General features: G+C 45.9%; 1 protein-coding gene across 3 annotated transcripts in view; it reads right to left on the minus strand.

Moving 5' to 3' along the window:
- Positions 1-17,994, minus strand: part of IWS1 (interacts with SUPT6H, CTD assembly factor 1) — a 148,954-nt gene extending 130,960 nt beyond the window's left edge. For all 3 annotated transcript variants that reach the window (XM_082249899.1, XM_082249898.1, XM_082249897.1), the window contains exon 1: positions 17,817-17,994. In XM_082249899.1, coding sequence (XP_082106025.1) covers positions 17,817-17,850 — 34 coding nt within the window. In that variant the 5' untranslated portion in view covers positions 17,851-17,994. The remainder of the gene's footprint in view (positions 1-17,816) is intronic.
- Positions 17,995-22,253: the final 4,259 nt, after the last annotated feature.

Below are 22,253 nucleotides of genomic sequence, written 5' to 3' on the forward strand. Positions count from 1 at the left end.
CGCGCAATTGTCCGTTAAAGTCACGCAGTAAAAAATCGCAAAAAAAACCCTGGTCCTTTAGCAGCCAAATCCTCCGGGGCTTAAGTGGTTAAAATATGCAGTTAAGGTAATAATGACACTGGCAGGGAAGGGGTTAACGCCAGAGGCGATCAAAGGGTTAAATGTGTCCCTAGGGGGTGATTTTAACTGTGTGGGGGCCAGACTTGCTGGATGGAAACAGGGCACCTGTGTTCCGAAATAACAGGAACACCGGAGCCCTGTTTCAGAGACAGATGAGCGGTGTGCCGTGTTTACAACAGCATACCGCCTTCTGTCAGTCCCTGCAGCCGGCCATCGCGGCCACGGACCCGTTGCTTAGCTGCAGGGCCAGAGAGCGGGTGGCCAAAAACCCATACATCGGCTTGGGCAGGAGAGCTAGCCTGCCACAGTATATCTGTAGCGGCTGGTCTTTAAGTGATAAAAGAAGTAGGGTTTTTCTTTTTTCCCCATTTATGCTTACCTAGGTGGATGCAGCATCAGTCCGATGCTTCATCTGTCCCCCGATGCCACTGCACTGAGAACCGAGAGATTGAACACCGTCCATCGATCGGTTTTGACAGCTCTCTGCTCTGCCCCCTCCTCGCTCATTTCAGCGCTGAGCTGTGAAGGGGCGGGGAGCAGCCAGCTCAGGCTCTCAGCAGCTTGCTAAGAGGATGAGCCGGGTGTCAGTCCAGGCACCTGGCGGTTCCTGACTCCATGGTCATGAGGACGCGGTGCCTGGACCAACTTCTGTGACCTCAGCAGAAAGCGGACTTCAGTCCGCTCTCTGGTGAAAACGGGTAACAGGAGTGCAGAACGAACTGCACTCCTGTGATCCATAGGAGATGTACAGCCAAAACGAGTTTTGGCTGTACATCTCTTAAGTGGTTAAACTGACTTCATGTACAGACCGAAGTTCAACCCCTAAGACCACTTTCACTCAGGCGGACCGTTCAGATCCGCCTGTCCGCTGACATCCGATCCGTCAAATCTGGAGGGATGGAAACCCTATTTTCCATCGGTCGCGGTCGGTCGCCTGCCATTGATTAGTACAGGACCCGTTCTAATAGGAACGACACAAGTCGCTCCGACTTAGATTAAAGGGTCCTGTACTACTTTGGGGCGACCTGGAGGCGACTTGCATTGACTTCAATTATATGAAGTCCGTGCATGTCGCGCCGAGGTCGCCCCTGTGTGAACGGGCTCTAAAAGAACAAAATTATACATTGTAAAAGATGTTTATAGTTATCTCCCAGCCTGAGCAATGTTGATAAAATATTTGCCAGTGGCTTTTTTTTTTTTTTTGACAGCTGTGAGTGAGCAGGGAATGGCTCTGTACTGTATGACTTGTGAGGGGGGTTGAATCGAGATTGCGACTTTTCAAACCACTGCGGGATGTAATCCTAACAGGGAGTGCGGAGGATGGCACAGTCTCTAAAAAAACATATGGAAAACTAGGTGCTGGAAATTCTCTGCTACTGGCCACCATCTGCCATTCCTCACAAACTGTTGGGCTTTGCCTGTAGGTGTTGGTTAGAGCAAAGAGGAATTGTTCCTCAGCCCCCATTCACATAGGGGCGACGCTACTTCGCCCTGCGACCTCCGAGGTCGCGGTACGAGCAGCGCGCCGCGACCCCGGAGCGGCCGCCACGGACTTCATAACATTGAAGTCTATGGCGGTCGCCTCCTGGTCGCCCCAAAGAAGCTCCGGACCCTTTTTCTAAGTTGGAGCGACTTGTGTCACTCCTATTAGAACGGGTCCGCAGCTTCCCTATGGGAGGCGACCTACGGCGACCAGGTCGCCTGACAGGTCGCCTTAGTGTGAACAGGGACTCACAAGAAAACTATACACAAGAAAGCAACATTGTTTGAAACAGACTAAGAGAACGTAAATACAGTGAGCATTTGATAATTAGAAGCAGACAGGTAGCTGATGAAAAGGAATGACTGATTAGTGATTTCCCCATCTCTCGAGTTAAAAAGCAGCACCTTTGCAGGAAAGGGAAAGGTATACATGTTGTAACCACATATGCGATACAATATGATTGAGTAGTGAATATTATAAAATGTTGCCTCCCCATACTATATGCCAGGGCTCGACAAACCCCGGGCGCCAGTTCGCATTGGCGACTAGAATTAGCGACCTGGCGCCTGGGGTGCCCTGTCCCTTTTGCGCCCCCCACCTCCTCCCCGAGTGCACAGACTACCGCGCCATCCGAAAATTGATGCCCCGGCTTTTCGCCCTTCTGTGAGATGAGAGAGGTTCCAACTGGGAACTGGCGCCCTCTTGTGGTGGCCAGGAGTTTCACAAGCAGTCACTAATGACTGTTTCCACTGCCTGTTCTCAATGCCTTCCCATCTCCTTCCCAAGAGGAGATGAGATGGAAGTTTTTGCAGGCTTCATCTCCCTGTCCACTTACCTTTGCTTAAAAAGGTAAGAGTGGTCAGGGAGTGTGGTTATTTTTTTTTTAATTATTTAAATAATAATAATTTTATTTTTTTCCAATTATTGAAAAAAAATATATATAATTATATATATATATATATATATATATATATATATATATATATATATATATATATATATATATATATATATATATATATTTTTTTTTTATCCCTGCCATGCCACAGCCACACAGCCGAAGGCCCCTTTCACACAGGCTGTCTGATCAGGTCCGCCTGTCAGTTTCTCAGTTTCTTCAGTCTCCTCTATGGAGCAGTAATCTGCCGCCATCTGATCCTGTCCGCCAAAAACAGACGGATGGTGGTTCTATTTTCCATCCATCCCATGGATCGGATCAGATGGCATTGGATGGAAACAGACAGACGGTTGCCCTATAGAGGAGAGCAGGGTTCTAGTCGTATTTATGTGTAAATTTAGTATCAGTTTTTGTTTTTTTAAATAAAGCTTGGTTGTTTATATATAAAAAAAAAAACTGGCTCCTAGATTTCAGGCAAATTTGTCAAGCCCTGCTATATGCAGACAAACACTTTTATGAGATTCTGCAATAGGGCTGCTTTTTCTCTTTTTCTTTGGGTGCCAAGCTGTCCCCATTGATTTTTCATTCCCATAGCCCCCAAGCTTCCAATTCATGGCTGGGAGCAGAGGGCTCGTATCCATGTGGGTTTACCACATGTAAGCAGTGTATAAGGACATAACAAAAAGCAAGAAGGTCACCTCTTTTTCCACAGGAAGAACTTATTCGCTCAGGAACTATATTAACTACAACTCCAAGATGGATATTTATGTTATCAAGTGTAGTATTTGTCAGTTGCAGTATGTTGGTTGCACCATCTGTAATTTAGGAAAAAGGCCTCATGTACACTGGATGTTTGAAACTGGACGCTGGAACTTGTCAGTCTGACCATTTTTACATGCCACATTTACCGGCGTTCATCAACGTTTTCATTTAGAAACGTTTTTGCAGATAAAGAGATGGTCAGCAATGTTTTTCTATTACAAAAGCCTATAAGGCCTCTTGCACACGATACACCTGTTTGAGCATCTCGCGGCTTGAAAATGCTCAGTACAGCTTTTTGAGCTAAAAATACAGCCCATTAATTGTAATGTGCCTATGCACACAGGCGCGTAAACAAGTGCTGTGCATTCTTCAGTAAGAACAAAATAGAAAAATCTGCATTTTTGGTCAGTAATTTAAGCCTCAATGCACACAAATACTCGCAAATACATACAAAAAAAAAGGTCTGGAAAAAAGTAGATGCTCAAACAGGAGTATTGTGTGCAAGAGGCCAAAAGGAGATGCTCAAACAGGAGTATCGTGTGCAAGAGGCCTAAACGTTTCTACTGCGTTTAGACATGTTTGCAAGCTGCTAGCAGCATTTGGCGTTCCAAATGCCAATAAACTTCCGTCCTGAACGCATTTTTTTGCTTTTAAGAAAATGCCTCTAAAAAAACACAAACTGCCTCTAAAGAACTATAAAAAAAACTCAGTGTACATAGCCAGATAAGATGACACCAAGAGTTCAGGGGCTGCGGAAAAAAAAAAAAAAACGGCCAACTGCTCCGAAACGTTCGTTTGTCAGCAACAGTGTACATGAGGCCTAAGAATAATCGGAACACTTGAATGACACGACCAATGTAAATCCAAAGAACATCTCTAATGTTTCCAAACATTTTAGGGAGATACACGCAGGGAATCTTAAATCGGAGTTCCACCCATTTTTAAAATGTACTAGCATCCACATGCCTATAAGACGCATTGCATTTACAAATGGCTAATTATTAATTTTTTTTCCCTAAATACCTTATTTTAGATGTCTTAATGTGGCACTTCTGGTCTGGCCGCCTGGGCGATATCGTCACAAGGCGATTCCCATGGACTCCTGGGATGTCGGCGTCATCTATCCCAGGAGTCCATGGGAATCGCCTAATACTGAAACCTTGGGTGATTTCGGGGGGAGATAGGAATCAAGAAACAGCGGCGCGCAGTGGCATTAGCTAGCTGCAATCAATCCTGGAAATAAAAACAGTCAGGCTTCAGATGCCCACAACAGCAATGGACCCTGCCAGTTTCCAAGATCAGGTTAGTTTTTAATGATTAAAAAAAAAAAAAAAAAAAAGGAACAAATTAGGGACAGTATCCAAATGTTACAATAGAAGTGGTAACATTAATGGGGAAGCATTTACATAAAATTGAATTGGCGGACTGGAACTCTGCTTCAAATCCTTTTCTTTCTTTGGTTTGGAACAGGTTAAAAAACCAGCCAGAAGAGGTGACACACACCGCATCTTACTACATCTTACTACGACGTGAGGTGTGGTGGATACACAATCTCAATACCAGAGCACCAAGTGGAATGGACAATAGAATGGACATTAACCTTTTTTTGAAATTATTACATATATTAGCCATATTTATGGTTGTTTTTCTGTCTCCACAATGTGTGTTCTTCTTGGCCTGCCTTCATCATTCCACCTGTTTTCAAATTATCTTAATTGTAATTAAAATATACCCCCCCCCCCCAACTGTTAGAGCTGTTTTTGAATCTATACAAGTCTGATTTTATATTTTTTTTTTTTAGCTAAGAATAAGGCTATGGCCGAAACGTGTTAGCTTTTTCATGTTGTAACTGCTGGAATAAAATTGCATAGAGAAGCATTCATGTGGCGGCCTTTTTCTGTCATGTGGAAGTAGTTGGACGTTACAGCCTGAGCACTGACACTCAGTTCCACATCCATTTCACTTTGCGGTAGAGCTAGCGTGAGTCTGCATCTATCCCACTGTGGGTGTCAATACAAGAGTTAATGACATCCCCAGATCGGTACACAGATCGCAGTGCCAACTGTGAATTCAGACAGGAATCGGATTGCATGGGTGACACCCATGCGTTCCGATTCAATTGCGGAAAAAAAAGTTTCCTGCAGCATTTTAATGCAAATGCAATGCGAGTCCATCCATACAAAACGTATGGCTGAATTTTTATTGCATGGACATCACATTTGATGTGCACAGCAATGCAGTGCGAATCACATGTGATGTATGTGTTCGCAATAGTGTGAACCCAGCCTCAAATCTATGAAGGCTGTTCACAAGGTTTAGGAATGTGCCTATGGGAACGTTTGACCATTCTTCCAGAAGCACATTAGTGAGGTCAGGCACTGATGTTGGACGAAAAGACCTGGCTTGCAGTCTCCGCTCTAATTCATCCCAAAGGTGTTCTATCGGATGGAGGGGGTCAGGACTCTGTGTAGGCCAGTCAAGTTCCTCCACCCCAATTGCTGCTTATTTTTGTCTTTATGGACCTTGCTTTGTGCATTAACAAATAAGTATCTCCCATGGGACTTTGTTGCAGCAATTAGGATTCCAACTAATTATATTTTTTATAAAAAGTAAAAAAAAGTTCATTTATACAACAGGATAAAGGACATTAAATTTAACCTATGGCATACCAATGACAAACATCCCTTTTCTCTTAGGCATACCCACACAGAGTGTGAGGCTTGCTGCGATTGCTTCCAATCCAACTAACTCTGATTCCTTGTGGGTCTTTGAGCCCACCTCCATACTGGGACCCTTAGGATGTGCTACAGTTGCTCTTTTTTGGCTCTGTATTGATATAATCTATGCATGTTAAGGGCTCTTTCACACGGGCGGTCCGATCAGATCCGCCTGTCAGTTTTTTAGGCAGATCTGATTGGATCCTCCATGCAGCTCTATGGGGCAGTGGATGTCAGCGGAGACACCTCCGCTGACACCCGCTGCCATCCGTATCCGATCCTGTCCTTGAAATCAGGATGGATGGAAACCCTATTTTTCCATCCGTTCAGAGATCAGATCAGATCGGATGAGAGCGGACAGGCGGTCCGCTCCCATCTGATCCCCCATAGAGAGCAGCGGGAGCTGTGACACCTCCCTCTCCGCACAGCAAGCGGAGACGGAGCTGTCATCCACCGGCTCAGCGGGGATCGGCGGATCGATCCTCGCTGAGCAGCACGGATCCGCCTACGGTGGCGGACCGTGTGAAAGAGCCCTAAATCTGTAAACACAGTGTACGGTTATTCATTTTTGTTTTCTGTGGAACCCATGTACTCTTTGTTATGCTTCTTCTCTGTCCATCTAGGATTGCTCCCACCTCACTGTCCCCTGAAGACTTTTATGTATTCGAAACGCATTGAACAATGTTGGTGGTTATGCAATCAATAGACTTTATATATGGCATCTTTGCTAGCTATATACAAGATTTTATCAATACTAGATTAGAAAGTGGACTGTTTAGACCAGATGATTTTATCCTGTTGTATAAATAAACTTTTTTACTTTTATAAAAAAATATAATTTGTTGAAATTCTAATTGCTGCAACAAAGTCCCATGGGAGATACTTCTTTGTTCTTGATAAATTAAGGGACAGAGCAGACATTTAATCCATGCTACACTCAACTGCTGTCTTGCTTTGTGCACTGGTGTACAGTCATGTTGGAACAGGAATGGGGCCAACCTTAAACTGTTCCCACAAAGTTGGGAGCATGAAATTGTCTAAAATGTCTTGGTATGCTGACGCCTGAAGAGTTCCCTTCACTGGAACTAAGGGGACAAGCCCACCCCTGAAAAACAACCCCACACCATAATCACCCCTCCACCAGATGATTTGGACCACTGCACAAAGCAAGGTCTATAAAGACATGGATGAGCAAGTTTGGGGTGGAGGAACTTGACTACCCTTCACAGAGTCCTGACCTCAACCAGATAGAACATCCTTGGGATATATTAGAGCAGAGACGGCGAACCAGGCCTTCTCGCTCAACATCAGTACCTGACTTCACAAATGTGCTTCTGGAAGAATGGTCAAACATTCCCATAGAAGCACTTCTAAACCTTGTGGACAGCCTTCCCAGAAGAATTGAAGCTGTTATAACTGCCAAGGGTGGGCCAACTCAATATTGAACCCGACGAACTAAGACTGGGTTGCCATTAACAGCTTCCGGACTGACCACCGCACATTTACTGCAGCAGGCTGGCCCTCCTGCGCAAACCGACGTAGCCCTACGTCAGGCGAGCACGCGCCACTGGCTGCATGCTTCCCCCCCCCAAATAGGCAGCGGGGATGCCGATACACAGGACCGGAGGCCGCGATTGCCGCAGGGCACCTGCGATCACTCCCCGCTGAGAGAGAACGGTCAGCTGTTCTAAATACAGCTGGCCATTCTCTCTGAAATGATCAGAGTGCCAGAGTGCCTTGATGATACTCAAGGCCAAATTCTGTTCAGCCCTCTGTTGAAGGAAGATCAAGATCCGAGCCAACGATAAGTAGTAAGGAAGAACCCCAAGAGACTCACACCACACAAAGTTTATCTTCCACGTACAATGGTAGATCTTCCTAAAGGTAGATTTCTAGCTTTCAAACAGTGTAATCACCGACTCAAATAAACCCCTATCCTTCAGCACCAGGTGTTTAACAGCCAAGCCGTCAAAGCCAGCGACTGTAAAACAGGATGGAAGATCGGTCCTTGGGACAGCAGATCCTCCCCGAGAGGAAGCTGCCAAGGAACATAAGCGATCCAAAGCACCAGATCGGCATACCATATCTGAGCAGCCAGAGGCAACAAGCCAATCTGAGCCATAATGGTTGTCAGGCATAATAGCTATCCCATGTGCTTCTGCCGCAAACTACGTCACTAAGGACAATTTGGCATTAGCCAGCCTTGAGGGTAAGATTGCTGACATAACTGCAGCATCACAAAGAGGGAAGAAACTTGATAAATCCCCCTTACCTGAGCCACCCCCTGAATCAGTTCAGGATTGGGCAGAAGATGTGGAAGAAGTAGCTGAGGATTACCCTATAGAAGGTCAAGCTGAAGTTTCCACTTCTGGGGAGTCAGGGTCAGAGGAGTCTGTCAGCCTTTCAAACCCAGAGATTGTTGGTTTAGTCTCTTACTGAAATGGTCCAGTTTGGACACAAATTTTCTCCCTTACAGGACGGCTGAAGTCTCTTTTTCCTCTCTAGGCTCATTGTGCCCTCCTCCTAGTCCTCTGACGTTTTCCACACATCTGCTCTTGGAGCAAGAAATGTATAATTATTGGGACCATCCTGACAGGATATTTTTTGTTCCTCCTAAAAAGTTTTTACTATTGTATCCTATGGAAGAAAACGTTTACTAAGAAATGGTATATACCCACTGTGGATGCTGCCATTTGTTTGGTTAACAAAAGTTTAACCTGCCCTGTGAATAATGCCCAGGTTTTGAAAAGATCCAGCAGATAAAAAGTTGTAATCTTTATGGAAAGCCTCCTTTGAGGTTGCAGGATCTGCGATACAACCAGCAGTAGCGACCATAGGAGTTTGTCAGTCTTTAAAGGAACACATGAAGCGAGTGTCCAAGACCGTTCCTTCTCAAGGAGAGTCTGTGGTTCGGTCAGATCTACCTTGCACTTTATGTTTTGAAGTGGATGCTCTTACAGACTCCATAAGGCAAATGTCATGAGTTGCTCTGACGACAATGCATATGTGCAGTATCCTTTAGTTAAAGAGCTGGTCTGCGGAATTACCATGTAAAAAGTACTGTCTGGCTTCCCTTTTCAGGGAGAACACTTTTTTTTGGTGAGGATCTGGATAAGTATATCCAAAAGATCTCGTGGGGAGAGTATGTTGCTACCTGTGTAAAGGAAGAGCAAGCATTCTTCTTTTAAGATCCCCAGCCCTCATACTACCAGTGCTTCTAATTTCAGATTGGGGTGATGGCCTCAACCATCTGGATTCCCTAAAAAGGTCTCCGTTTCTGGCATTGGATCTCAAAGCTCTAAACCAGTTTCTGAACGTTTGTACTTTCTGTATGGAGTCAATCCGTTCAGTCATAGACTCCCTGCAGGGAGAGGAATTTCTAGCACCCATAGTCATTAAGAAGGCATATCTTCATGAGCCTATATTCCAGGCCCAGCAAAGGTTTCTACGCTTTGCAATAGGAAACTGTAATTTTCAGTTTGTAGCCTGCCCTTCGGGTTAGCCACAGCTCCAAGAGTGTTCACAAAGATCCTAGCTACAGTATTGGGAGGGATATCTGTAATATCATATCTGGACGATATATTACTAATAAGATTGATCGGCTTTGGTTCCAAGCCGAAATGTCTTCCAGACAGTACAATTTTTAGAACATCTGGGTTGCATACTGAATTTAGTAAAGTCAGCATTACAGCCGGTCCACTATCTGGAATACCTGGGTCTTCTTGTGGACAGGGTACAGGCAAAGATATTCTTGCCAGCAAGAAAGGTTTTAGACCTAAAGGATTTGGTTTGGTCCGTATTAAGGTGGAGATGTTCTTCTATACGTCTTTGCATGATGTTACTAGGAAAGATGGTGTCTGCATTCAAGGCAATTCCCTATGCTCAATTCCATACCAGACCCTTACAGAACAACATTATGTCTACATGGACCAGAAGGGTTCAGTCTCCGGACTAGGCCGGGTCTCTGGTACCAAGAGTACGCCAGAGTCTGAATTGGTGGTTGTTGACCAGTTATCTGGAAAAGGGGAAATCCTTTTCTTCCAGTGACCTGGAAAGTGGTGACTACAGAGGCCAGTCTCTCCAACTGGGGAGCGGTTCTGGAGGAAGCCACTGTCCAGGGAAAATGGTCTTGAGTAGAGATGTCTCATCAACATTCTGGAAATCCGAGCAGTCAGGCTTTGAAATACTAGACGCCCAGACTTCGGGGTCACTTTGGGGTGCAATCCGACAATGCCACGGCATGGCTTATGTCAACCATCAAGGAAGCACAACGAGTCAGTTAGCCCAGAAAGAGGTGGATATCATCCTGTCCTGGGCTGAGAAGTTTGTGCCATGCCTGACAGCAGTGTTTATTCCAGGAATAGAGAAATGGCAGGCAGATTTTCTGAGCCGTCAATAGATGTTTCCAGGGGAATGGCTTGTACATCCTGAGATTTTTCAATCAATCAGCCTACGCTGGTGGGTCCCAGATATAGATCTGTTGGCATCCAGATTCAACAAGTTGAAGATATTTGTGTCCAGGACCAGGAATCCACTCGCAGTCGGAGTGGGTGCTTTGGTGACCCAGTGGAAGGAGTATTCCCTGATTGATGCATTTCCTCCGGTACAGCTGATACCGCGTTTATTGCGCAGGATCCAGCTAGAGGAAAACCAGTAATTCTGGTAGCTCCTGCATGGCCGAAGAGGATTTGGTATGCACAAATCCAAAGGTTGGAAGTGACGAGGCCTTGGGTTCTTCCACCGTGTCCGGATCTACTCTCTCAAGGTCCGATATTCCACCCTGCTGTACAGTCTAGCTTTCCTTCCAGCAGGAGTAGATATGAAAGTAGCCTTAAGCACTATTAAAAGGGCAAATTTCAGCCTTATAGGTTTTCTTCCAAGAACCGATAGTTTCCCACAGACCTTCCTCCAGGGAATGTTACGTTTGCTTCCACCTGTGAAGCCACTATTGTGTCCTTGAGACCTAAATTTGGAGCTGGCAGTTTTACAAAAACATCCTTTTGAACCTATGGGGCAGTTTCCCCTGGTTCGTTTGACCAGAAAACTGGTCTTTTTGATTGCAGTAACTTCAGCTAGAAGGGTAACGGAACTAACAGCTCTTTCTTGTAATGAGCCATTCTTGATTTTTCATCAAGATAGGGTGATTTTACGTCCACAGCCAGGCTTTTTGCCCAAGGTGGTGTCCGCCTTTCATTTGAATCAGGACATTATAATACCTTCCTGTTTTCCAGATCCTCACTCAGGAGGAAAAGTTTTTTGCATTCTCTTGATGCAAAACGTGCACTTAAGTTTTACTTAGAGAAATCAACTCGGATTCGTAAGACTGAGAGCTGGTTTGTGCTGCCAGAAGGGCCCAGGAAAGGGTTGGCAAAGTCTGCAATATTTAATTTGGATTTGCCAGGTTATTACCCAGGCATATGAGTGAGTAGCAAAGGTTCCACCTTTTTCCTGTAAAGGCACATTCTACCAGAGGAGTAGGTGCCTCTTGGGCACATCGCCATCAAGCCTCTATGGCTCAGATTTGCAAGGCCGCGACCTGGTCGTCGGTCTATACGTTCACTCGTTTCTATCGAGTGGATGTTAGGTCCCAGGAGGATTCTGCATTTGGCCGCAGTGTTCTGCAGGCAGAAATGTGATCCTTTTGGTGATCAGATGGCGGTATTTATTGGTGTCCCCCTCCCCTTCAGATGCATTGCTTTAGGACATCCCATAGGTTATGATTTTGGGCTCTGTGTCCCGTGATGTACGATAAAGAAAATAGGATTTCTCCGACAGCTTCCCTGTAAAATCCTTTTCTTGGAGTACATCACAGGACACAGAGGTCCCTCCCCTCTTCTATGGGACCTTTATTGCTTGCTACAAAACTGAAACACTTCTTGTGTGGGAGGGTTTATATAGGGGGACATCCTTTCTGATTGGTTACCAGTGACCTTTACCTGAAGGTGGCTATATACCCATATGTTATGATTTAGGGCTCTGTGTCCCGTGATGTACGCCCAAGAAAAGGATTTTACAGGTAAGCTGTATGAAAAAAATACTATTTTTAAAGACTATTCCGCAGACCAGCACTTGAGCCAAAAAACAAGCTTGAGGACCAGTGCCAAAACAGAGAGGCAAGCCATCAGGGGAACCGTATCCATAGAGGAATCACAGATAAACTGCAGCCCCCAACAAAAAGTAGGGGGGAGCTGTTCCCCCTCCAGGTCACGGTGTAGGAGCTTAGCCCACTCGGTCAGTTTGCGACACTAGGGCAATGGTGAATACCGGCCTCATTGCTGAACACAGCCTCCACCTTCCAGTCAGCCGGATCTTTAAAGGCCAGGGACTCTTCAACCAGAATCATGGTTGCCTTGTTTAATCTGGAAACTGGAGGGTCCACCACCGGTGACACAGTCCACATCTTAAGAAGGAACTCCTCATAGGGGTAATGCCTAGTAAAGCGCTTAGGGACCCCACGGGAATGCTTTGGTCGTCCCCACTCTTTAGCGACATCTCTGTCAAAATAGGTGGGGAAAGGAAACGCCTTTGCTGCTTTGGATGGCTTGTGAGTGCCAAAGGGCACCTGCGCTTCCGTCGCAGCTTCAACTGCGTCCATCTTCAGGGTCTCCCGCAGGGATACAATCAGTGCACCCACCAGCGCCTTTTTGTGTGCAGTCACAGACGTGGAGCAATCATTCTCGCTATCAGAGGATTCCAGGCGTGTGGTTGCAGACCACGTCCGCTGGGGCCGAATCAGATTCAGGATCTGAAGAGACGGGAAGGTGGGGGACGCTTTTTGCTAATCTGTCGCCCACAAGCCACCTCCAGCCGGGACACAAGGGACTCCAGGACCGCCGTCGGTGCATGGATGGTTGGGACCCGCAGCCTCAGAAAGGGGATCAGGTGGATAAATGTGCTACAAAGTCTCCATGAGTCACCAGGGGGACCCCACAAAAAGTCTAACACACTGCTAACAGACAACCCCCACTGCGCTGGCAGCACCACCCGGTCGCCAGGCACAAAGCACCCAGCGATCCTCAGCAGAGAGGGAGAGGACCCCACCACTAGGCTTGTGACGGTATCAGATTTTCATGCTGCGATTAATTGATTAAGGTTTTGCCACGGTATACGGTATTATCACGGTATTCTATTATTAAATTTAAATTATTAAATTTCCACCTCACTTCAATTTCATTGCTGAATTTAGGGGCTTTGGTTCACTTATGCACATTATTATATAGTCAGTCAGTACAGACTCTGTGAACCAGGCCTAAAATAGGTCATCAAGCAGTGTCTGGCCTAACTGGTGATAACTGGTCCTGGCGCTCGGCTCCGATCCGATGGCCTGGTCATTAAGAGGGCAAATCCTTGTGGTCAAGAAGTGGTTAAACCTGAAGGAGGTGTTGTTTATAAATTACTTTACTATTGCTTTAGGCCTGGTTCACATGTATGCGGGTTGGTGGTTCACATGTATGCGGGTTGGCGGCCCACATTTGCATAAGCATAGCAGCCCACTGATTTGAACGGGCTGCTATGCCCTCATTTTCCGCAGAAAAAAGGTGCATGCAGCATTTTTTTAAAATTCAGTGGCCTTGAAATCCATCCTGCTTTTGCACCATGCGACTAACCTGCAGTTCCTGCTCTGGCAAGCTTTCTGCATTTTTTGTATACGTGGGCACGGCATTTAAAAACAGTTTGCGTGTGCAGCAACGGCAGGTAAGTCGCATGGTGCAAAAGAAGGATGGATTTCATGGCCACTGCATTTTTTTTAAATTCTGCATGCACCTTTTTTCAGCTGAAAACGCAGGCATAGCAGCTCAAGCCCATTCACATCAATGGGCTGCTATGCCTGTGCAAATGTGGGCCCCCAACCCGCATGCATGTGAACCAGGCCTAAAGCAATAGTAAAGTCATTAATTGGTTAAACCTGCAGGAGGACCGGTGTTTTTATCTTGATTTGCCCCTTTAAAGACCAGGCCATCGGATCAGAGCGCCAGGACCAGTCATCACCAGGTAGGCCAGACACTGCTTGATGGCTATATAATAATGTAATGTGGGCTGCTATGCGTGTGTGTGTGTATATATATATATATATATATTAGAGCTGCACGATTCTGGCCAAAATGAGAATCACGATTTTTTAGCTTGGAATAAAGATCACGATTCTCTCACGATTCTCTGTGTAACAAAAAAAAAAAATTGGGATAACTTTACTGTTACGTTTTTTTTTTTTTTTATTCATTAAAGTCTATTAATTGCGTTTGAAAGACTGCTGCGCAAATACAGTGTGACATAAAATATTACAACAATCGCCATTTTTTTCTGTAGGGTCTCTGCTAAAAAAATATATAAAATGTTTGGGGGTTCTAAGTACTTTTCTAGCAAAAAAAAAAACTGATTTTAACTTGCAAGCAACAAGTGTCAGAAAAAGGTCCAGTCTTTAAGAGGTTAAACTTCCTTTCTCCCTGGCAGAGGGAAGGAAAAGATACAAATGTAATCATTTTTGTTTATAGTTATTGGGAGACTTATGCTGAAAGGCATTAGCTGTGTGAGTGAATGAGTCATCCAGCTCACTGAAATGTATAAATTCACAAGTCAGACCCAGGAGCAGAGAAACTCAGTATTTTAAAAATGCCACAATAACAATACCGTGGGTATGCAATACCGCGATATATCGAATTACCGAAAATCGGCATATGTCTACCCACCACCCACAGAAACAGGCACCAGGAGAGTCTGTACTACACGTACGGCTATCAGGAAGTAAAACGATCCAGGAGTCGGCACCAGAAGATAAGGAAAGGCTTCCACCGCCAAACTCGCCGCCCACAGGGCTCCACTGTCATGGCCGCCGCTATTTCCAATGGGAAACCACAAGACAATGGCCATCCGACTACACAAACATGGCTGCCGTGTATATAAACATACATGCTATAACAAAACAGCGGCACCACAAGGCTTACAGGGACCCAGGAGGGAGACCAGGCCTCAAGGACAGATCCAGGCAGGACAGGGGGCAATGGCAGGAGCCCCCACCCCCCTCCGCACAATCGATCGGCGGCGCAACCCAACGGCCCCCCATAGTCATTCAACATCCTGCCCCTATCCCAGGAAAGTGGCCAGACCACCCAAATAGCCCCAGTGTGGAGGGGGGGGGCAGGATGAAGGACTTGGAAAGGGGGGGGTGTGCCTGCGGGAAGAAAAAGGGGAACCCAGGTGTCTGACCGCCCCAAGGAGGGGCCCACGTCCACCCCAAAACCCTCCAGGGGGAGGGGGGAAAGCTACTCCCCATACCAGGAACCAGGCGGCACCGTTCCAGACAGAACCCCTCTCCTTCGAAAAATGGGGGGCTGTCGGCCAGGAGGAGCGCTGCGACTCGGGCTGAGACCCGGTTGTATGCGACCTCGTGAGGCGTTTGACTCGCAGGCCAGCCTTCGTCCAGTGGGCCTATGTCGCGGCTGACCTAGCATGGAGCTGAAGTCTGCGTGCGCTCACTGGCCAGCTTGGGGTGACCACTGGATCTAGATTATCCAGCCCATCGTCCAGTCCGGCAGTTGATTGTAAATCTCTCAGGAAAAAATCTAAATCTAAAAAATGTTGCCAGGACCAAAGATCCCAGCAACAAAAATAGGTTCTTACTCCTGAGTCCTGTCTAGGCAGAAAAAAAAAAAAAAAACAGTGGCTATAGCAAAGAAAGGGAATATACCCCCTGGGACAGCCCATGGGTGTAGCCAAAATTATTTTCTGCCCAGTGTCCTACTCCTGTAGGGGACAGTATAACCCAATAGTTATGAATATCAGGAGTTGGGTCCGTCAGTGAACGAAAGAGAAATAGAATTTTGTGCACTTAGGATGCAATTAGACACCCTAAACATCGCTATAAGCATATAACACATAAGTAACGCAACTCATCTTTGCTAAAACAGTAACAATCAGAATTCATCTGGTCTGACCTGGAAGCATGTGCAGAGAAGAGAGGAGATTTCAAATCCCATCTCCGCTGGAGTGGCTGCGGGGGTGCTGACTGTCCGGCAATCCTGGAGGTAAGTACAGCAGGGACTGGAAAAAGGGGTGCTGAGGGTATCCTGTGTTAATTCACACTTATATTTTCTCTCTGTATAGGCAAACTAACCCTTTAAAGCGGAATTCCACCCTAAAATTAAACTTACCTCCATCTTCATGCCCGGGGTCACCTGAATAACAAATCACAATCGCAATTTTTTTTTTTTTTTTTTTACTTACCTGGTTTAGAAGAAAATATACTTAGCTTACTTCCTCTTCCTCCCCTCAGTGGACACGGCGATTCGTCACTTCCTGGCTTGCAATGATTCCTGGGAGCTGAACGTCATCGCTCCCAGGAATCAATGCGCCTGCACCAGCCCCGGCGTCAGTTCCGGTGCAGGTGCCGTCATACCTTGCTAAACAGCTTCTGGGCATGCCCAGAAGCTGTGCAGGGATGACGCTGCGGCACCGGAAGTGACGGCAAGGCCGGTGCAGTGCATCGTGGGACCAAAGAAGACGGAAGAGGACACAGAAGAGGATTGCGCTGGCTTCAAGCTGCCCACACCTGAGATGGCAGCTCTGGACAATACTTTTTCAAAGTATTTCTTCTAAAAGGTAAGTGCAACCCGGGACAGATCAGAGGCTAGCCATTGTGAAATGTACTAGCCCGGACTGTCCCGGGGGTATTTTTATTAAAAAAAGCTTTCCCAGTGTGGAACTCCGCTTTAACTACCTCCCATCTGCTGTATAGACAAATGACGGCGAGCGGGATGTTGTGATGTTCTGGAAAGACATCATATGATGGTGCCCCAGTCTCACCGTAACACTGGGATACGGCGCGACCCCAATCCCAGTAAAGAGCCAATTTTGTGGCTCTTTACCTATGTTATCAGCTGTGTCCAATCATAGCTGATCACATGTAAACAAGGAAATGGCAGTTAACGTCTCTCCTCACCTCATACCGACTGTAAGGTGAGGAGAGCTGATCAGCAGCATTTCCTCACAGGGGAGACCTTTAAGGTAATCGGGGCACTGGTCATTAGTGCCCTAATTATCAGTGCAGCCCCAACGCAGCGGTAAGGGGACTTTCCATTCCTGGGAAAGAATGGCGTCAGGCCGAGGGCAGCTCAGCCATTCACAGAAAGTACTTTTATGAATGAATATAAGGCTTCCTCTAATTGGCAAGGGAGGAGAGGTGGGCAGATAAAGTAGTTCCAAGCATAAAAGCTCATAAATCATAGCTGCATTTAAAAAACAAAAAAAATTATGTACACACTCACATAATTGGCCAATCATTCCCCAGATGAAGCACAGAGATCACCTGAGACAAGGACAGTCAGGGGGATTCCACTCCTGGCTTGTACAATGGGACAATGCATAGAGGCTCGTTTACACCACAATCCCTGCTTTCACTCTGAGTTTCTACATACGTTTTCAGTACATTTTTGGAACAAACTTTTTTTATTTTCACCAATTTGTTTTTGTGCATGTTCATGTGAGATGCAGAAATGTTATTCTTGCATATGTTTGTAGTACAATTAAATGCATCTGATGTAATTGGGCCCTTAAAGGTCCAGCCAAGTCCCATGTATTGGTCAGCTCTGCCATTTAACACAATGGGTGAAGAGAGGACAGTGCTGCCTCGTCACCTGTGTGCTGACACACCTGGCCTCAGCACTGTATGGGGGATGAACAGAGGGTCCCAAGCAAACAACTTTCACCATGAAATCACGGCTGTCCTCTATAGTGGAAGAGCCGGTATCAGCACCACAGCCTGGCTGCATGTGACCCAGAGCAGATAAGACACTACACTATGGTGCTGCATGCTTCTCCCTCCCCCGTCCGGTCTCCTTACCTGAGTGTTCGGGGCTGTAATAGTCCGCTTCCATGGCTCCGTTTCTCACACCTCCACAGTTCTAAAATGCACTTACAAAGTGCCTCAGCATGCCCCCCACGTACCGGCAGCGCGGCCCCACAGACAAACCACCAGGCCGCAAATCACCGGGTCACGCATGCGCACTAGAATCCACAACGACAGGTCACCAGAGAGGAAGAGGCCGACTCGCTGCCTAACACGGCCGTCACGTGACCACTTCTAACATGGTGGCGGGAATGGGAGAGGCGTTGTGTGTATAGTGTGTGGAAATTGTGAGCAGACCTTCTCTGACTACACCAGAAATATATAGAAACGTGGGTCGCCATTGACTGTTTTCTTTTGTAATCTTCTCAGGATAGGTATAGAAGGCTAAAAGACCTCCAGTGGCTGTGTAAAACATGGGCACTTGTTCTGTGTCACTAGGTTCTGGGTATACAAACCTAACACCGACAAGCAACCACGTTTTTCAGGAGGTGGGATATGGCGGCCTACAGGTTTTTCTTTGTACTGGGTGTTCTTGAGAGAAGATTGTATTGGGTTTGGTAACTGTTCCAGTTATAGTATAAAAGTGGGAGTAAACGTCCATGCATAATTTGTACCTATAGGTAAGTCTGTAATAAGGCTTACCTACAGGTAGTGTTAATATCTCCTAAGTGCCGGTGTAACGTGAGAATTACCTACCCCGTGAGAATTACCTACCCTCGTCACTTCCGGGCAGAAACAGCTGAGCAGTGTGCATGCTCAGAGCCCCGGATACCTAATGGAAGAACAGAGGAGCTTACTAGTGCGCATGCGCACTAGTATGAAACGATCACGGTGTACCGTGAAATAAACCTACCGACGCGGCGGTTACATAAAACAGCTGTGCAGAAATACGAGTCATCTCCGCTCCTGTGCCTGTCACTTCCCTGCTCTCGGCAAGTAAATAAGAAAGCGGCTCTCGGCTCCGTGATTTATGTATTCATACAGCCGCCGCCGCTTTTATATTTACTATCTGAGATGAGGGAAGTGACAGGCACAGGAGCGGAGATGACTCGTATTTCAGCACAGTTGTTTTAATGTAACCGCTGCGTTACATACAGTGCCGAGCACCGGAAGTGACGAGGGGTAGGTTTTTCTCACGGGTAGGTAATTTTCACGGAACACCGGGTCACACTTATTGAATTATTGCGAATTCGCAGCCTGTTCCCGCATCGCAAACGCACCCCTGGCAGTTCCGATCCTGATGCGGCTGAAAAAAAAGGGTCCTGTGCGACTTTGCTGCGGGTGCAGTGCAAATTCAGCCATACAAAGTGTATGGCTGAATTCGCACAGCCGATCGCATGTAATGAAGTAGCAGTGCACTCCGATATTACATGCGATCGCCGCAGCCGCAAGCATGTGAACCGGCACTCAGGCCTGGTTCACATTGGTGCGATGTGGGAACCCTGCGAATCCACTGCAGTTTCTTGCATCACACTGCCATATGCAAACTGCTGGGAGTGTCAATACAAAGTTAATGACACCCCCAGATTGGCAGTAATGTAAATCACATGCAATGTCTTCCATCGCACCAATGTAAACCGAGCCTTAGGCTCCTTTCACACTATCCGTCCATCGGACAGATGCCGTTTTTCTCAGCGGGGGATCGAGCCGCCGATCCCTCGCTGAGCAGGAGGATGACAGCTGTGTGCGGAGACACAGCTGTCAGTTCAAAATGCATCTCTATGGGGTAAATCGGATGGGAACGGACCGTCGGTCCGTTCTCATCCGATCCGCTGGACGGATGGAAAAATAGGGTTTCCATCCGTCCAGATTTGACGGATCGGGTGTCAGCTGACATGTCTCCGCTGCCATCCGATGCCCCATAGGAATGCATGGATCAGATCCGCCAAAAAAAAACGAACAGGCGGATCTGAACGGTCCGCCTGTGTGAAAGGGGCCTAAACGTGCACCGTTTAACAGATATTTAGTGTAAATATTTTTTGTTTAAAGATTATTTTCATAATCAATTAGTTGGTCAATTATTGTTTCAACTAATCACATAACTTTAAAAAAAAGTGTGGTGTAAAATGTAGTTAATATGTAAAGATTTTTTTATAAAGGCAATTTATTCTTAACGGCTTGCTGACCGCCGCAAGTACATATACTGCAGCGGTCAGCCCCGGCCAGGCAAAGTGACATACCGGTACGCCAATAGCAGGCGAGCGCGCGCCGCTGGAGGTGTACTCCCGCCCCGGCTCGTTACCTAACAAGTCTGCGCGTGTGTCCGCCGGTCACTCGCAATTGTCCGCTGTGAAAGGAGAAAGGTAGGTGGCTAATGTAAACAAAGCCGCCTGTCATTCTTCCCTGTGTAACAGCAGAGATCGAACGGTCCTACATAGCAGATCTCTGCTGTTACATGTAAAGCCACATCCCTGCACAGTTAGAAACACGCCCCTAGGGACATACTTAACCCCTCCTTCCCCAATTAAGTTAACCCCTTCCCTGCCAGTGTCATTTTTACAGTAACAGTGCATATGTATAGCACTGATTACTGTAGTAATGTCACTGGTACCTCCAAAAATGTCAGTCAAGGGCCCGATCTGTCCGCCGCAATGTCGCAGTCCCGCAAAAAAAAATCGCACATCGCCGCCATTACTCATTAAAAAAAAAACAACAAAAATGACAAAAGTCTTTCCCTTAGTAAATGCAATAACTTTTGCGCAAACCAATCAAAATAAGCTTATTGTGATTTTTGTTTTTACCAAACATATGTAGCAGAAAACAAATTGGCCAAAAATGTTAAAAAAAAATTGATTTTTAAATTTTTTTGGGGGGGAATTTCATATAAAAAATGTAAAAAATTTTATTTTTGCAAAATTGTCGCTCTTTTTTTGTTTATAGCGCATGATCAAAAAATCGCACAGGTGATCAAATACCACCAAAAGAAAGCTCTGTTTGTGGGAAAAAGGACGTCAAAATTCATTTGGGTACAGCATCGCACGACCGCGCAATTGTCCGTTAAAGTCACGCAGTGCCGAATCACAAAATACCCCCTGGTCAGGAAGGGGGTAAAAGCTTCCGGGGCTTAAGTGGTTAAGGACCTTCTACGGCACTGTTCAGCTCTCGTAGAGTAACTGCCTGTCTCCTGGAATCTCCTCCATGCACTTGAAACTGTTCTGGGAGACACAGCAAACCTTCTGGAGTTGGAATGCCTGTGCAACCTCTATAGGGTCCAGGTATTGCCTCATGCTACCAGTAGTGACACTGACCGTAGTAAAATTCAAAACTAGTGAAAAACAGTCAGACAAGATGAGTAGGGAAAAAAAATGTCAGTGCCTTCACCTGTAAAACCATTCCTGTTTTGGAGGTTGTCTCATTGTTGCCCATCTAGTGCACCTGTTGTTAATTTTATTAACAACAAAGCAGCTGAAACTGATTAACAACCCCCTCTGCTACTTAACTGACCAGATCAATATCCCAGGAGTTTTATTGACTTGATACTATACTTTGATTAAAAAGTGTTCCTTTAATTTTTTTGAGCAGTGTAGATGGAGGAGGAATGTATAAGGACATACTGTATCTGGATTTCACTAAGGTATTTGTTACAGTACCCCATAAATGCTTAAAGGGGAATCTCACCCAAAAGGGCGCCTCCATCAAATTTGGACACTGATACCCCCATTCAAAAAGCACAGCATGCACAGTTGGAAGCCGACTTTAAAGCTTCAAGGAGTCCTAGCCAGCTTCCTATACTAAGGATGCTGTTGCCAGGGCCTGAAGACCATTGAAGAATCAGCTTCAGTGAAGATGGCACTGGATCCCTGGACAGCTAAATGTTCTTTTATTAAAAGTCAGCTGCTACAGTATTTGTAGCTGCTGACTTGTCATTCTTTGTTCCCTAAGTGAAGATTCTCTTTAATTTACAAATTAAACTGTTTACTAAACCCAGGACCCTTCATTCACTATATCTGGTAATACTTTAAAAGTGCTTTTGTCACTGTTTGTAGTATTGCTGCAGAAACGCTCAACGCACCGGTCACAATGCTGCACAGTGCACAATACAAATCCACTAAAAATGCGATTGGGTAGTTTAGAGCTCTAGAGAACCTTTTGAAAGAGTTGCTAGTATAGGTAGATGATTCCTAAAAGTAGTGGCGCCAACATCCCTGGTATGTATACAAAAAAGTATTTGTTTCCTCAGGTCAATAAGTGGGACTTTAAGGCAATAAAGAAAACGTATCAGCATACGTGCGTTTTGTAGATTTTATCGTAAAAGATACATGAATTTACAACATGTTTGTTTCATAAATTATATAGTGCAGGGTGGGTGAGAGACCCATCCGTGATAGTGCAAGAAGGTAAAGAAGTGACACTTGTGAATATTTGGTGACTTTAGAAACACAAATTAAAAACTGTCCAGATGTACAGCGAAGAAGAAAGAAAATTGAAGGA

Source organism: Pelophylax lessonae, assembly GCF_965119305.1.
Source record: "Pelophylax lessonae genome assembly, chromosome: 3".
Classification (NCBI taxonomy): Eukaryota; Metazoa; Chordata; class Amphibia; order Anura; family Ranidae; genus Pelophylax; species Pelophylax lessonae.